This window comes from Thamnophis sirtalis, unplaced genomic scaffold (assembly GCF_051295495.1).
Source record: "Thamnophis sirtalis isolate CommonGarterSnake01/CBP01778 unplaced genomic scaffold, rThaSir2_p1.2 scaffold_6, whole genome shotgun sequence".
Lineage (NCBI taxonomy): Eukaryota > Metazoa > Chordata > Lepidosauria > Squamata > Natricidae > Thamnophis > Thamnophis sirtalis.
In genome coordinates, this window is record NW_028261386.1 from 116,842,838 (window position 1) to 116,859,874 (window position 17,037).

At 47.0% G+C, this 17,037-nt stretch overlaps 2 protein-coding genes across 3 annotated transcripts in view; one reads left to right on the forward strand and one right to left on the reverse strand.

The window, feature by feature from the left end:
* Positions 1-17,037, reverse strand: part of SLC35A1 (solute carrier family 35 member A1) — a 29,094-nt gene that overhangs the window by 4,250 nt on the left and 7,807 nt on the right. Inside the window, exons 5-8 of the mRNA XM_087718776.1 lie at positions 15,686-15,752; positions 13,698-13,874; positions 10,661-10,795; positions 6,703-8,754 (exon numbers count right to left, since the gene is read on the reverse strand). Of these exons, the coding sequence (XP_087574902.1) occupies positions 8,624-8,754; positions 10,661-10,795; positions 13,698-13,874; positions 15,686-15,752 (510 nt within the window). The 3' untranslated portion in view covers positions 6,703-8,623. The remainder of the gene's footprint in view (positions 1-6,702; positions 8,755-10,660; positions 10,796-13,697; positions 13,875-15,685; positions 15,753-17,037) is intronic.
* On the forward strand, positions 3,504-6,466 carry LOC148045165 (uncharacterized). Of its 2 annotated transcripts, none has more exons than XM_087718767.1 (2): positions 3,504-4,227; positions 4,773-6,466. In XM_087718767.1, the coding sequence occupies exons 1-2, from the start codon at positions 3,557-3,559 to the stop codon at positions 6,322-6,324; spliced, it is 2,223 nt and encodes a 740-aa protein (XP_087574893.1). In that variant the 5' UTR covers positions 3,504-3,556; the 3' UTR covers positions 6,325-6,466. The 2 variants fall into 2 exon arrangements, with proteins under 2 accessions (XP_087574893.1, XP_087574894.1); XM_087718768.1 differs by having other exon boundaries at positions 3,846-4,227; positions 4,768-6,466.

Consider the following 17,037-nt stretch of genomic DNA (forward strand, 5'->3'; position numbering starts at 1 on the left):
AGTCTAGGAATATTTATTATGCTATACCAAGCAGTGCTTTCTGCATATAACTGGATCTTCCAAGCTTTGGGAAATCAACACCAAAGGTACAAATCAGGTTGGCTCCTGCAATGGTTCAGAAGAGAGGTTCATTGCAAGGTAACCTTTGACAGTGAAAACAATTAATTAGTGGAACGGTTTGCCTCCAGAAGTTGTGGCTGCCCCATCACTGGCACTTTTAAGAGGAGACTGGACAGCCACTTGTCTGAAATGGTATAGGGTAGAGGTACCTAACCTCTGGGTCGCTGCCCACTAATGGGCTGTGAGCTGTTTGCAACTGCACGAGCAGTGGGTGAGCATGTGCACGTGTGCTCCATTTCTGTGACCAGTGATTGCGCGTGAATGCCAGTTGCACAAAGGGAGTTGCGCGTGAGTGCTTGCCGGCTGCTTGCATGGAACCGCCCCTCTCCCCCCTGCCCCACCGATCTGTGAAAGAGGCCTACATGGAGATGCAGGGTGAAACGTTTGTAGAAAACCTCGACACTAATCTCCCAAAAAGAATCTGATTGTGAGGTGTGTCCTGCGAAACTGAGCTACCTCTATTCCCAGAAAAAAATGTCTCCATACTATTTCCACTGTAAAAATAAAGCATCCGCTATCAAGTTTACAATTGTACTTTTTCTTACGACAATACAGAAAAAAGTACAGAGGTGCAGAACAAATAAAAGGTTCTCCAGTGCACTGCTCAGAGAGCCCAAATGCTGGGTTAACACAGCCTATCTGCCCTTGGACTGAGTGATGATTTTCTTGACCACGCCTCCCTTTGCCTGCACATGCTCAATTCGAAAACTCAGTCCGCCCGAGTTAGGGCTGTTTTGGGAGAGCTCCAGTCTAAGAGCAGAAAGGCTGGAAAAAGTTTCCCAATTTGGACCACGTTTAAATTCTCAGATAGAGGAAATCACGCTTCTACATCAGGTCTGTCTATTTGCCTCCAGTGAGGCTTCCGTCGCTTTAAGAGAAGGGCTGCCGGGTTTTTCCCTGCTGTTGCTAATTGCAAGCACTGCAGGGGGTTGCAAAGGCTTGCACAGCGGGGGCTGGCTAGCAAGGGAGTAGTTAGTGGGATAAACCAAGTTCCCTGTTGGAACAGGGGCGTCCCAGGGGGAGGAAAAATCCAGCAAGGCTCTGAGAAGGCTCTAAAGCAGGTGAGCCGGATTGCTAGGATTCCCTCGCCTGCTCCATTTTGCCCGGCAACAGCAGCGACGGCTGGAGTCTTCGCACACCTTCAGGGCTGGAAAGAGCGGGAAGCGGCTGCGTGCGCACCCCCCGCCATTTTGGATCGCTCCGACTCACCGGGCAGAGCGGCAGAGCTCAGAGCGTGCTAGGAACAAGGCAGCAAGAAGAGCCCAGCCAGCCAACGGAGCTTCAGCGAGCCCTCAACGACTGCAGAACGCCGCGGGGAGGCTGGGGGCTAGTCTGGGAAGCCAGCTAGCCTCTCCCTCCGGAAAATAAGCTAAGTCTCGGGGAACCGAGGGCGGTGGGAGGAAGGAAATCCGACCCCAAGGCGGCCCTTCCCTCCTGGAGATTCTGCCAGCGCTTTTGGACTGCAAAGGCCAGCGCGTGCCCATCCCAGCTCCAGCTATCTCCCAGGCCTCGTGGGGACCTGAAATGGCTGAGGAATGCAGGGAGGCCTTAGGGGATCAGGTGGGGCCCTCCAGCAAGCGCTGCAAGCTGGATCCCTCTGTAAATAAAGGCAAAGGGCACAAAGGCTCACTTGAAAGGTCTTCTCCAAGAGCCACAGTGGATCCCAGGGAGGTTTCAAGGCCCCTTCAGCCAGAACCTAGCCCAGACCGTCGCAGCAGGGAGTCAGCTTCCCCTGATCGTGAGGCCCAATCCCCCGGGGACAGTGAATTCTTGTCTGGGGATAACTATGCATCCAGGGATCCATCTCCTGAAGCATCTTGGGGGTACCCCGACTCCCCTAGCTCCTCCATCGGAGAGGAACGAGATTCTGTCCAGAATTCCCCCCTTGGGAAGGGTGGATCCAGCTCAGGCAGGCCTAGCCAGCGCAGGCCCAGTAAGCAAAAGAAAAAAAAAAAAAGGGGGAAAAGTTCTGCTCTCTCGGATGAGATGAGGGAGGTAATTGCCTTAGCCATCTCCCAAGGGATAGCTGAAGGCATTAAGCGCAAGGGCTCTAGCAAGGGCAAGGCCCCAAAGGAGAAACGCAAACCTAGGGCCTCCACCTCTAAGGAGCCTGTATCCTCCTCCCCATCTTCAAGCCCCTCTCACTCTGGGTTATCAAGTTCTGAGCAGGAAGAAGGGGAGATTTTCGCCCTTTCTGAAGACGAAAACCCCACCCCTGACAAGCCAAAATTCTCTGGCCTGTTTCAACCGTCATTATTCAAGTCTATCTTGCACAAAGCCATGACGGCCACAGAGTTAGGCCCCACTTCCAGACCTGAGGCCTCTCAGGCTTCCACTTCCAAGGATCTTAAGCATGGGTTGTTCAAAGAGACAGTAGAAACCCCCGAGGTTATTCCTGTGCCAGACCTATTTATGGACGCGGTACAGCGCCAGTGGCTACAGCCAGGCACCCTGACCAACCCCAGTGGGGGGGATAGAACTCTATATGCAGTAGAAGATAAAATGGAGGAAATCCTCAAATTCCCAGAAGTAGATGCCCCAGTCGTGTCTCTAACTTCCAATTCCAACCTGCCAGCTGAGCTCCTAGAGGGACTTAAGGCAGAAGATAAGAGGTCAGAAAAGGCATGTCAGAAAACACACATGGCGTCTGCCTGGGCCATCAAGGCATCCACCTCTGCCTCCTTTTTTATTAGGGCCACCCTATTCTGGCTGCGCCAACTCAGGTCCAGACCCCCGCCCAGGAAATCTAGGTGGCGCCATGAGCTAACCAAGATTATTACCGCTGTCGAGTATTTGGCGGATGCCACCTTGACAGCAGCAAAATTCTCTTCCAGAGCTCTAGCTTCCAATATCACCTCCCGCCGCCTCCTATGGCTCAGGCACTGGCAGGCCGAAATGAAGGCTAAATGGAAGCTGGCATCGGCCCCATTTAAAGGGGGCTTTCTGTTTGGAGAGGCCCTGGACAAGTTTGTCACCGAAACCAAGGACAAACGCAAGATCCTTCCGGCAACCTTTAAAAGGGGTGACCGGAAAGGGGCGGGGTCCTTTCGTAAGAGACCCTACAGGAGCCAGGAAACAGGGCAATCTTCTCACCCTTCCTCCTATCAGAGGCCCTTTCAGGCAGGGGGGGATAGGCACCAAGACAGATCCTTCGGGGCTCGTGCCAACCAATCCCAGTCTTCCTTTCGGAGACCATTCCGAGGAGGAGGAAACAACAGTGGTGGATCCCGGCCCTTTCGTAAGGGAAAGTGACGGTCACAGGGATCCCCCCATCGGGGGTCGGCTACGGCTGTATGCCGACAGGTGGGAGGAGATAACATCGGACAAGTGGGTCCTCAACACCATTCGCAAGGGCCTTCTCCTGGACTTCCTATCTTTTCCCCAAAGAAAGTTTATCCGCTGTCCTACCCCCAGGAACCCAGAAAAGAGGGAACGCATGAGGGCAGAAATCTGCCATCTCCTAGAGATAGAGGCGATAGAGCCAGTCCCCAGGGATCAGCAGGGGAGGGGCTTCTATTCGATCCTCTTCCTAGTGCCCAAAAGTTCAGGGGGGTGGAGGGCCATCTTGGACCTCAAGAGCCTAAATCAGCATCTGGCTTACAAGAGGTTCAAGATGCAGTCACTCCACTCCATCCTGGGCTGTGTGAGGGAGGGGGACCTATTGACATCAATAGATCTCAAAGAGGCCTACCTGCATGTCCCCATCCATGTGGCCCACAGGCGGTTCCTGAGGTTCTACGCGGAAGGGAAGCATTTCCAGTACAGGGCTCTTCCCTTCGGGCTATCATCTGCGCCCAGAACATTCACCAAAATTCTGGCAGTGCTAGCGGCTCATCTCCGCAACCATCCGGTTCGTCTGGAATGTTATTTAGACGACATAATCATTCACTCTCTCACCACCAAGCAGGCACACCGCGATGTTTCTCTAACTGTGCAGACCCTGCAGTACCATGGCTTCTCTGTCAACATGGAGAAGAGCCAGTTCCGACCATCCACCTGTATACAGCACCTGGGTGCGGTCATCAACTCCACCTCCTGCCAGGTATTTCTTTCGCCAGACCGGCTGTCGAACCTGAGACGCAGAGTGAAGCACTGCAGCCTTGCCAGGTCGGTACCCATCATTCAGCTGTCCCAGCTCCTGGGGATAATGATCTCGTGCCTGGGGGTGGTTCCCTGGGCTCGCCTTCACGCCAGGGAGCTGCAGTGGTTTCTGCTGCCAGTGCAGAGGGCCAGGAACAGCAACTCACTCAGGCGGGTTCGGCTCCCACGAAAGGTGATCCGGTCTCTGGCATGGTGGAGGTCCAAGGCAGTCAGGAAGGGCTGCCTGTTCAAGGAGCCGGAGAGACTAGTTGTCACCACGGATGCCAGCCTCCTGGGGTGGGGCGCCCACTGTCAGGGCCACCTAGCCCAAGGCCGATGGACTCAGAGGGAGGCCGCCCACAGCATCAATTGGCTGGAACTGAGGGCAGCTCGCCTAGCGCTGAGAAAGTTCGCATCTCTAGTAAGAGGGGCTCATGTACTGTTGATGACAGACAATGTGGCGACAAAAGCGCACATAAACCGGCAAGGGGGCACTCGATCAAAGGCCCTCATGCTCGAGGCAGAAGCGCTGGGCAGGTGGGCGGAACGTCATCTGGCTTCTCTCAGTGCAGATCACATCTCCGGCGTAAGCAACCGGGAAGCAGACTGGCTGAGCCGCCAACGCATCGACCACTCGGAGTGGCGCCTGCACCCGGACCTGTTCCAGCAGATCGTGAGGAGGTTCGGCAAGCCACAGGTAGACCTGTTTGCCACACACAACAACACACAGCTCCCACGCTTCTTCAGTCGCTACCACTCGCCCCAGGCGGAGGGAACAAATGCTCTGAGGTCAGCGTGGCCTCAGGGACTTCTGTATGCCTTCCCTCCACTTCCGCTCATCCCTCAAGTGGTGAACAAGCTCCTGACCGAAAAGGCAGACCTCATTCTGGTGGCTCCCTCCTGGCCCAGAAGGCCCTGGTACGCAGACCTGGTCAGCCTCTCAGTTCAAAGACCTTGGAGAATCCCCCGGGACAAGATTGCCCTCAGCCAGGGGGCCATCACCCATCCGGAGCCCCAGTGGCTGCAGCTAGCCGTTTGGCACTTGAAGGGGAGCTCCTGAGGAAGCAAAAATTCTCTGACCAGGTCATTCGAACAATCCAAGCGTCCAGGAAGCCCTCTACGACTAGAATCTACGATGCCACCTGGGCCGCCTTCTCACGGTGGTGCAAGACTAGGAACATAGAGGCCTCCTCAGCCTCGATCCCCCAGACCCTAGACTTTTTGCAAGAGGGTCTGGATAAGGGCCTTGCAGTCAGCACCCTCAGACGCCAGGTTGCAGCGTTGTCTACCATCCTGGCAAAGGGCTCCTCTCGCTCGCTGAGTCAGCTTCCCCAGATCAAGAGCTTTCTCAAGGGAGCAGCGAACATCAGCCCTCCAACTGTTCACCGGTATCCGTCATGGGATCTTCCATTTGTGCTTAAGGCCCTGACCAAAGCCCCATTTGAGCCTTTGAAAAAGACCAGTCTGCGCTACCTCACCATCAAAACCGCTTTCCTGGTGGCCATTACATCCGCTCGCAGGGTAGCCGAGCTTGCTGCGCTCTCTGTCAGGGAGGATTTGTGCGTAGTTCACCCGGACAGAGTAATATTGAGACTTGATCCGTCATTTGCTCCGAAAATTAACTCCCTGTTTCACAGGACTCAAGAACTTATTTTGCCCAACTTCTGTCCCCATCCTTCTCACCCTAAGGAGCGTGAGTGGCACAAGCTGGACGTGAGACGGGCCGTGCGCACGTATGTAAAGAGAACAAAGGACTACCGCCGGTCAGAGGCTTTCTTTGTCTCCTTCCTCCCTGCGTCCCTGGGCCGCAAGGTCTCCTCTCACACTGTGGGACGTTGGCTACGTGCTTGCATCAAACTGGCATATGAGCACCAGGGCAAGACGGCTCCGAGAAGAATCACCGCTCACTCCACCAGGAGCGCTGCAACGTCTGCAGCCTGGGCAACCCAGGCCTCTATCCTAGACATTTGTAGAGCGGCCACCTGGGCTTCCCCCACGGCCTTTATTAGAAACTATAAGATTGACACCTTTGCCTCAGCCGAAGCCTCCTTTGGCAGAAGAGTATTACAAAGAGTGGCTGAAATGCCAGAGGCTTCGGCGCTTCCCCACCCTGGGACTCAATAGCTTGGGCATGTCCCAGCATTTGGGCTCTCTGAGCAGTGCACTGGAGAAAGACCGTTGGCTTACCTGAACGGTCGTTCTCGGGGCACTGCGAAGAGAGCCCAAACCCACCCGGGTGTTTGTATTTGAACGATGTGGCTGTATTGACTGTAATTGATTACAGGACGGTTCCTTCGTTTTCGAATTGAGCATGTGCAGGCAAAGGGAGGCGTGGTCAAGAAAATCATCACTCAGTCCAAGGGCAGATAGGCTGTGTTAACCCAGCATTTGGGCTCTCTTCGCAGTGCCCCGAGAACGACCGTTCAGGTAAGCCAACGGTCTTTTACGATGAAGTTTCTTCTCTGTGGAGAGTAATGGCTAATGACAGTAACTTTTACTTACCGGTATTTTCTCCCAGTAATCTCTGCAAAAAGGGCTTCCACATGTGGTTTGTCTGCACTTATTCCCATGTTCTGTTGTCCTTTTTCTTCCAAATGCCCTATAAATAACTACAGGTAGTCCTTGACTTACGGTCCCAACTGAGCCCAAAATTTCCATTGCTAAGCAAGAGTGGGTTAAGTAGGTTTTGCACCATTTTTCCGACCTTCTTTGCCACAATTGTTAAGTGATTTGTTAAGCTAGTAGCATGGTTGTTAAGTGAATCTGGCTTCCCCATTGACTTTGCTTGTCAAGAGGTCAGCAAAAGGTGATCACATGACCACGGGACACTGCAACCGTCATAAATACATGCCAGTTGCTAAGCATCCCAAATTTTGATCATGTGGACCACAGGGATGCTGCAATGAACAATCAGGTCACTTTTCTCTGTGCCACTGTATCTTCGAACAGTCATTAAACAAATGGTTATAAGTTGAGGACTACCTGTATACAGCATCAGCAGATGGTATTCAAAATCTATCTTCCATGTTACCTTCCCCCCGCCCCTTCAACTATTCAGTTGTCCAAAGGTTTTGTCTTAAGATTTTTCCTTCCCTCCCCAAAAGTTGGGTGAGGCACTTTTACAATATCACAATGACTTCCTCCAAATTCTGGGCAAAGTAAGACCAATCATTTCATTTAGACTCAGACAGCCTTAAAAAAAAAGAACAACTCTTAAGCTGTGTTCATGACAAAATTGGAAGTAGTTACACTTGCTGGCTTTAAGGTTGAAAATCACTTCTTGACATCTGATTTATCAGACTCTATAAGCCTTAGTTTGATTGGTTCCCTCTGTAACAACTCCATTTACAGAAATCATGCATTACACTTGCTGGCTTTAAGGTTGAAAATCACTTCTTGACATCTGATTTATCAGACTCTATAAGTCTTAGTTTGATTGGTTCCCTCTAACACCTCCATTTATAGAAATCATGCATTTTCATTTCTTAAAACCTCGTTTTAGAAAACCTGCTAAAAGCTTTAAAAATATTTACCTCTCAACGATTCCAGTAGAAAAGTGAGTTGAGAAAAATCAGTAAATATAAACCTAAATGATATTTAATCAATAGGGTTTGTTCCCTTTCTCTAAAACCTTTTTAATCAAATGTCTTTTTTAAAAAAAAAACAAATCGTAACAGTGCACACACTAGCCATACTGCACAAGAATGTATGTATGTATGTATTTATCAGTTAATTCAATGCAGGAGTAAATGTATGTACAGTGCTCTATCCCCTTCCCTTTTACAATAGAAAATTCTTAAAAGAAATCACAGTATTTTTTTTCCTTCCTTGTGGTTTTTCAAAAAGTAGCGATCCTGGGGATATTAAAAAATAAATTACCATTTTCAGTTTTAAAGCTCCAGCAACAGCATTCTTCTATCTCACAACTGTGTTTTTCCTATTGCAACTATGATTTTGATTGTTAAAGGAGTATAGCATTTGGCTAGATCTTCATGTCAGGTATCCATGGAGAAAAAGACTTTTAAATTTGAATTATCCTTTTATCCTTATCCTTGCAACCACAAGCATTTCCGGCAACAAAGCCTACATAAAATGTTACAGCACAGGAGGAAATTCCATGACCATCTCCCTATTTATGTGTAAGGGTGCCTTCCATTCCTTCTTTTCCACACAAGGCATCTTCAATAGTAAAAGACCAAAGTTTATAAGGAAAAGTGAGATTCTACAGATTAGCGAAGAATCTTCCTCCAGTGTCGATTTTCACCCAATGAATAACCAGCTTCATTTTCGGTCCCATCAGAAGCTTTCCATGAATTGGAATTGAAGGATTTCATTCAAAAAGAAAATCCGGGGTGGGGACAGGCATACAAACCGTCTCTTTTTACTTTGTATTGCCTTTTCTATTCTTCATGGAAGACGGACATCACACATTACTAAGATTTCCTTTTGACGTTTTTGTTTCTGCTGGCTGGATTTTCGTTGTATCTTGTCGAGGCAATCCATACAGATATATTGAAACACAGACAAGCAGAGCACCCAGAGAGAAAGTTATAGCTGGAAGGGAAAAAGAAAATGCACCGTTGAAAGTGTGCTGATCACAGCCTCATCACTGGAAATAAAAAGTCTGGTTTGCAGCTTTAGATTATGAATTCTCCAAATGTTTTATTGGTTGTGTTTCACTGCTGGAAAATAGTTTTCGTATCTTGCTACAATCTACTTCCATTTTACAGCTTCTCTGGGACAGGCATGATATTAGTAAATACAGGAGTACCTCAATACTCGACTGTTTCAAAGCTCATCAAATTTGATACTCAAAGCATTTTGACATAAAAGTGTTGTCCTAGTACTCATCGTTGAGTACTTGACACACTGAAAAAGGAAGTGGGAGGCAGATACAAAGAGTGGACAGGAAGTAAACCATGCTGGGAAGGTCTCTGAAAAAGGAAGCAGCGGATAGCCACAGAGGGCAGATGGGAAATCAACCATGCTGGGAAGGTCGCTGGCATAGGAAAAGGGACAGGAAGTCCTTCCCGGCTGAAACAAAGGGTCATGTGATAAAGTCACACGGTTTGTTTACTACTTGTCCTTTTTAGTATTTGTTGCGCCTCTCAGAATCAATAAAAGGCAAGTACCAAGATACCTCTGTTAAGTGCCAACTTCATCTTAAATTTAAGTATGACGAAACCTTAAGAAGATGGGGAAATTCTTCACATTCACCTTCACTTCATGACTGCAATATTAAGATTCAGCTTGCTTATACAGGTAGTCCTTGCTTAACAACTGCCTCATTCAGTGACTATTCAAAATTATGATGGTGTCGAAAAAATAATTTCATGGCCAATGCCCACATTTATGACATTGGCAGCATCCATCAGTTATGCGATCACCACTGCAGTCAGTAAGTGTTGTCCTGTGCCTAACCTGTTGTTATTCTTTTTCTCCTCTCTTGTAGAAATTGGAGATGAAGGGATTACAAGAGAGTAGGCAAACACACAATAGGGACTGCACTGAGCTGTTTGCACAACATGCTCATGCCTGCGGGCACCAGTGCATTGTTTTCAATCTGTATTCCCCATTGTGTGCCTGCTAACTCTCTTGTAATCTCTTCCTTGCCAATGTATGTAAATCTAAACATGAATTCTCTTCTGGTTAATTATCCCAATACCAGGGTGAGCATTCCAAAGGGGGGAAAAGGAATGCATGGTCATCTAATTTCCTACTTAAGAGTCTGCTTCCCTTAATAACAGAGTTGTTGGTCCCAATTGTGATTGCTAAACAAGGACTATCTGTATGAGAAACAACCCCCCCCCCCAATATCTCAGGGGCTGCCACAAAGAAGAGGGAGTCAAACTATTCTCTAAAGCACCTGAAGGCAGAACAAGAAGCAATGGGTGGAAACTAATCAAGAGAGAAGCAACTTAGAACTGAGGAGAAATTTCCTGACAGTTAGAACAATTAATCAGTGGAACAGCTTGCCTCCAGAAATTGTGAATGCCCCAACACTGGAAGTCTTTAAGAAGATGTTGGATAGCCATTTGTCTGAAACAGTATAGGGTTTCCTGTCTAGGTAGGGGGTTGGACTAGAAGACCTCCAAGGTCCCTTCCAACTCTGCTATTGTATTGTAACTCTTGTCATTTCATAACAATCTTACAGAAAAAATATTTTTCAGTGGAATCAATGAAATACGATAACAAATACTTTATAAAGACAAAATGTTTGAACATGAAAGAGATCTATAGAAGGAATCACCTTGGAAAAAATAATTCAAGACAAGATAATCTGACTAGTTTCTTTGTGAAGCTGCATAAATAAATGGTGCTAGCAGAAGAATAAAGCTGGAGATAAACAGCAATTTAAACCATGTAACTTTGGAAATGTATCATTGATTGAAACCTACCCCATGATAGTGTGGATCATAAATGATTTAATGAAAGCACAAAATAGTCCAAGGCTACTTACTGATTTGTAAACCGAAGAGCATGACTGATGCAACCGTCGAGAGGACGATGGCGGCTGCTGCAGAAAAACCTTTTAGAATGTTGTCTGTATATTTAACAACAACCGAAGTGTAGAGGCCCCCAACACTGGAAAGAACTAGGGCAAAAAAAGAGATGCGGTTAGGACAATACATTCTGACATGGTAAAAAGAACTATTACAGCATTTATTTGGATGAATGAGCAAGAGAGTTTCTTGTTGAGTACTAGTTGTGTCAACACAACTGGGTAATATAGTATGTACCACCATCTGAAGATGGTTCCACCACAAAACTGTGTTCGACTAAAGGGCGCTCGATGAAACCGGGTAGCTGACGTCATCACTGCGCGACAACAGCGCGGAGAAAAAAGCACGCTGTAAACGCTAAACCTAAAATTAACCCCTAAACCTAAACCTAACCCCCCTAAACCTAATCCTAAACCTAACCCTAAACCTAACCCTTAACCTAACACTAAACCTAACGCTAAACCTAATCCTAACCCTTAACCTAACCCTAAACCTAACCCTAACCCTTAACCTAACCCAAAACCTAACCCTAACCCTTAACCTAACCCTAACCCTAACCCTAACCCTAACCCTAACCCTAACCTTAACTTGAATCGGCTTGCTTTCAAAGCGCTATTTAAAGCGCCCTTCTTTCTCCACGCTCGCTGTTGTCGCCCTGTTGATGACGTCAGTGACGTGGTTTAATCGGGCGCGCTTTAGTCGAGCGCGGTTTTGTCGTGCCACGTCTGAAGATTATATTTGCAGTTGATAGGTATTTACCTCATAACCACCCAACCTGATTTGGAATCTAAACAATGGATTGGCATGGGCGGGGGAGTAGGGGGCTTATTTTTTGTTTTATTGCTTAGCCTCCATACACCACAGACAATAGGATAGGATAACTGGCAGAAACAGAACTAAAATAGAGCTTATCAGTGGTGGGTTTCAAAAATTGTTTGAACCTACTCTGTGAGTGCGGCCTCCTTTGTGGGAGTGGTTTGCCGCCCATGTGACCGGATGGGAGTGGCTTGCTGCCCATGTGACCGGATATGAAGATGCCGATGACACTTGTCAGTACCACCTTAAATTACCTCACACACAGGACTGGCATGCGTAAGAATATGATGCAAACTTGTTTTTAAAAGGCATCTTTGGTTTGCGTTAAAACAACTTCAACACACGGAATGTTCTGATTGCACCACAAACGCAGTAGTCGTCCTTACCCTTCACAGAGGCACTGAGTTTTATAAATATGAGCATGATAGTATAGAATAATCATATCCAAGGACCAGTGGTGGGTTTCAAAAAAATTTGGAACCTCTTCTGTAGGTGTGGCCTGCTTTCCGGGTCCACTGGTGGAACCTCTTCTAACCGGTTCGGTAGATTTGACGAACTGGTTCTACCGAATAGATGCAAACTGGTAGGAACCCACCTCTGGAGCTTATGTCAGCTTTGCGAGATAGTCCAGAAAAGAAGCACATCCAGAAGTACTAGCTCTAACTTTATTGTAAGGTTATTTTAACAGCATCTTGCAAGTCTCAAAGTCACCACACTTTTGCCTTTATAGTCCAAGAACTTTGTGAGGGTCTTTCCTGAGACACATTTCTTATTTCTGATCCTGATTTCTTCTGCAGGCTAAGCTGCCACTTGTCTGATTGTTGCCTAGTCTGTGGCTCTGCCTTCTATCTGCCAAGATCATCTCCACATGAATAAACAAAAATATAAAAAAAAATACGCCTTTTGATGAATACTAGGAGAGTTAATAAGAAACTGGACCTTGAGCTTTGCAAATGTATAATGCAGCTGCTTTTAATTGTATTTCCATCTTCCCCAAAATAGACTACTGAATTTTGGCATTCTGCCATGGTGTGATTTTGAAAGGCACCTACGTACCTGTTCTCCAAAGGTTACCCCTCTTTACATATTTGCTTACAACAAGGGTGTCAAACTCAAGGCGCACAGGCTGGATTCAGCCTGGAAATATCAAAGAACCATCCTGCAGGGCTTGTGCCTGTCAAAAAGGGCACTCCTGAACCCCCCCCCCTCTGTTTTTGGCCTCCCTGACCTCCTGCAGCACTCTGTGCCTAAACGCCTTTCCTGAAGCCTCTGTAGCCGATAACAGAGCTCCGAATCGATCCGGAGCTCTATTATCGGCTACAGAGGCATTTCCTAAAGGCCTTTCCTGAAGCCTCTCTAGCCGACACAGAGCTCCAGATCAATGTGGAGTTCTGTAATCGGCTACAGAGGCCTTTCCTAAAGGCCTTTCCTGAAGCCTCTCTAGCCGACACAGAGCTCCGGATCAATCTGGAGTTCTGTAATCGGCTACAGAGGCCTTTCCTAAAGGGCCTCTCTAGCTGATAACAGAGATATGGATCAATCTAGAGCTCTGTTATTGGCTACAGAGGCCTTTCCTAAAGGCCTTTCCTGAAGCTTCTCTACCCAATAACAGAGGAGCTGTTATCGGCTACAGAGGCATTTCCTAAAGCGCCTTTCTAGTGGATAACAGAGCTCCGGATCAATCCAGAGCTCTGTTATCGGCTACAGAGGCATTTCCTAAACCCTCTCTAGCCAATAACAGAGCTCTGGATAGATCCAGCTCTGTTATTGACTAGAGAGGCCTTTCCTAAAGGCCTTTTCTGAAGGCCTCTCTAGCCTACAACAGAGATCCAGATCGATCCAGAGCTCTGTTATCGGCTAGAGAGGCTTTCAGGAAAGCCTTGCTGGCTGCAGAAGAAATGGGCCGAGGTGTGCGAAGCTTGGCTGCAGCTATCCGAAGCTGAAGAAGTTCCTGAAAACCTCTGACAGTGAAAAGGAGGCCGGGGGCGACACAGGCAAATGAGGTGAGTCAGTGGATGACTTCCCCCCTCCCCCCCAAAATAAGAACTTGTACCTTTTTTGGTGACAAAGAAAATATAAGACAGGGTCTTATTTTCGGGAAAACACGGTAGGATTACTACAAACACATCACAAACTATTAACAGTTTGTAACAATTACAAGTTAAAGCCAGTACTTACAGATGACAAACCAGACATATGGCGTATAGCCATAAAAAAATCCTTTCTCCAGTACTTGAGCTCCTTCGGCTGTGTAGACTCCGAGCAATGTCACTGCAATTCCAGAGAGATACATCTGGATGTTCCTCACCCATAAAGATGTATCAGAGCTTTTTAGCACTTTCTCAAAATACACTCCTGAAAGGAAAGTAGCAAAAGATCAGCAAGTTACCTTGGAAAAGAAGCACGTCAATCAATCAATTTTAAAGATGAATAGATTATTAGCCTTTTATGGCTAACTGCCAAAGCCAGGAGGTCCATAGATTTTTCTGAAAGCCTTAATTTTCTGACAGCCAGAATAAGGAGCCTAGCTGAATCATAACTTCCACCATGAACAGTATAGAAATGCATCAAATATTTGCATCAGTGACATTGATGTAGAAATATTTGATGCATTTCTACATCCCAAACTGCAAGATAAACTTGCTAGGCTTTGTTTTTTTTTCTTCAAATTTTGCAAACAAAATGCACAGACTGGGGAAGGGGGGGAGGATCAGTGCAGGTAGTCCTTGCTCAACCACCGTTCCAAGTTTACAACAAATTCCCAAAAGTTATGACCTGTCCTCAAAACTACGCTTGCTGCATCCCGTCCCACAATCATGTGATCACATTTCTTGTGCTTGGCCCATATTTATGAACATCTTCAGCACCCTGTGGTCATATGACCAGAATGCAGCCGCGCGAGCGATACTGCGTGTACCTAGATACACCCATGTTACACCCATCCTCCGCGAGCTGCACTGGCTCCCTACTGGTCTCCGAACGCGTTTCAAGGTGCTAGTCGTTACTTTTAAAGCCCTACATGGTTTAGGACCTGGCTACCTGAGAGACCGCCTTCTGCCACATACCTCCCAACGACCAATAAGATCTCACAGGTTGGGCCTCCTCCAAGTGCCGTCGGCCGGACAATGCCAGCTGGTGGCCCCTCGGGGGAGGGCCTTCTCTGTAGCTGCGCCGGCCCTGTGGAACGATCTACCCATAGAGATCCGGACCCTTACCACTCTCCCGGCCTTCCGAAAAGCCACCAAAATCTGGCTGTTCCAGCAGGCCTGGGGCTGTTGATTAATGTCCAGCCCCACTTAGATAGAATGGATGGTGTGTAATTTTAACTACTGTATTTTTAGTCTTAAATTTTTAAATGTTTTTATCTTGCTCTGTAAGCCGCCCAGAGTCCCACGGGATTGGGCGGCATACAAATTCTATTAAATTCTAAATTCTAAAATTTCCAACAAGTGAAGTCAATGGTGGAGCTGGCAGAAAGTCGCAAGTCCCTATCAACACAAGACTTTCCTTAAGGCAGCTTGCAGTAGGCAGGTCAGAGCTATGGAGCACAAGTGGGCTGGGTGAGGCCAGTGCAGCAGGGCAGATCGCTGTCATGTGACACATGTGCAGTCAGGCAGGAACTGAGCACTGCCACATGCTACAAATAGAAAGCATGTGGATGGTCACCACCATACAAATATATCAGTGTACAGTAGGCACTGTCATGCATGACTACAACCAAACATATGGCTGAGTACTACCACATAGTGCAGGTGCCAGCAGGTGGGGTCTGCGCACTGCAACAGGGTGTGAGTGCGAGTGCAGTGGGGTGCATAGATGGCTCCTTAGGGGAGAGAGCAATGTGAGTGGGAGACCTTCTCTACTGCCTTCTCCACTTTCTCTACTGCCTTCTCCACTGATGTTGCATATTGAACCTGGCAAGAAGAAGTTACAAGTCCTGGTCATTTGAAGTCCTCACTTAATGACCCTAATGGCAATGGAAACCCCCCCCAGGATTGTCATCGCTAAGCAATGCGATTATGTGACATTGCACATTAAAACCTGGTTACTGAGCAGTGAAAATTCAAGTTCCAATGACTGTTAAGCAACAGCACTAGCATGAAATAGGAAGCAAGAGTGATCAGAGAAGCCAACTCCATGCTTAATGTTCTGTGCTTTATTATTACCTGCAAATCCTGAACATATAACAGCAATTGCTATCGCTCCGAATCCTAGCAGTGGATTCTGTTCCATCTAAAGATGTAATAGAGAAGAACATTAATTTATTTCTCCTCCATTGGCAACAACTACTTCTCAAAACTTAGGACTCCCAATTCATTAAGCCAGAACAGATTTGGGCAACCCTATACTGTTTGCCTCTGAGTTGAACTGCAGCATTGGATATGCTGCAAATATATAATCTCAAGAAAACCAAGTCAAGTGCCCAATCCTTCTGGACTAAAGGAGGGAATCACCTCAATCACTGCACACAGGTACCTTATTTCTATTTTTGTAAGGTTTGCTGTTCTTTAGGTCCTTTGGCTATTGTCATTTGCATTACCATTAGACAAATAAGTAACATTTCGTTTACCTATACTCTTATCTTCCAAAGAACACAGCCAGTGTTTTTGAAGGATTAACTGAATTCTGTTAAAGAAGTAATAGAAAACAAATTTGTAAAACTGATTCTGGATGAAAATATTGGCTATTTTGGATAGAGAGTGGATGTGAAGATATTTTTTTGTAGATCTTATTCCAATTTATTATTTATTTATTTATTTATTTATTAGATTTATATACCGCTTCTCTAAGCAGTTTACATTTTTTTTTTTAGCAAATTGACTCAGCAACTTGCACCCACAGTCCGGGTCCTCATTTCACCCACCTCGGAAGGATGGAAGGCGGAGTCCACCTTGAGCCGGTGAGATTTGAACCACTGAACTGCAGATCACAGTCAGCTAAAGTGGCCTGCAGTACTGCACCCTAACCACTGCGCCACCTCGGCTCATTATATTCAACGAATCCAATTGCCAACTAACTATGTACAAAATTGGGTTGTTGTTTGGGTTGTTGTTTTTTCCCCACCAGATCTCATTTTGCATTTATGTAACACGTAAAGTAGCTTATTATGATCCCAGACAGGAATTGGAAACCTTTGGGTGCATTGGGATCAAGTTATTTCATTAGACTCTTAAGCTAAATTCAGAAGCTTTTGCTATTAGTTCACACTTATCGCTTTCTTGCAAAAGAGAGTCAGAAAGAAGGAAACAGTGGAGGCAAAAAGAGGGAGGTCAGAAAAGAAAAATAATTGCTACAAAGAGTAATATAAGAACTTCCTGGAAGTTCTGAAATCACTCTTTCCTCGTTTCAGCCCCCATAAAAATTGTGGCAGGGGATAGCTGGCCTCTACTGAGAAAAGGTGGCGTCCTCTCGTCCTAGGACAGGGGTGTCAAACTCAGGGCGCCACATTGTCATGTGACGTATCGTGATGTTTTCCCCCTTTGCAAAACCAGGGGTGGGCGTGGCCAGCAGGTGATGC

Coding starts and splice junctions, on each gene's coding strand:
- LOC148045165 (XM_087718767.1), top strand. CDS start 3,557: ATGAGGGCAGAAATCTGCCATCTCCTAGAGATAGAGGCGATAGAGCCA. Junction 4,228..4,772: donor AAGCACTGCAGCCTTGCCAG/GTCGGTACCCAT, acceptor CTCTCAGTGCAG/ATCACATCTCCGGCGTAAGC.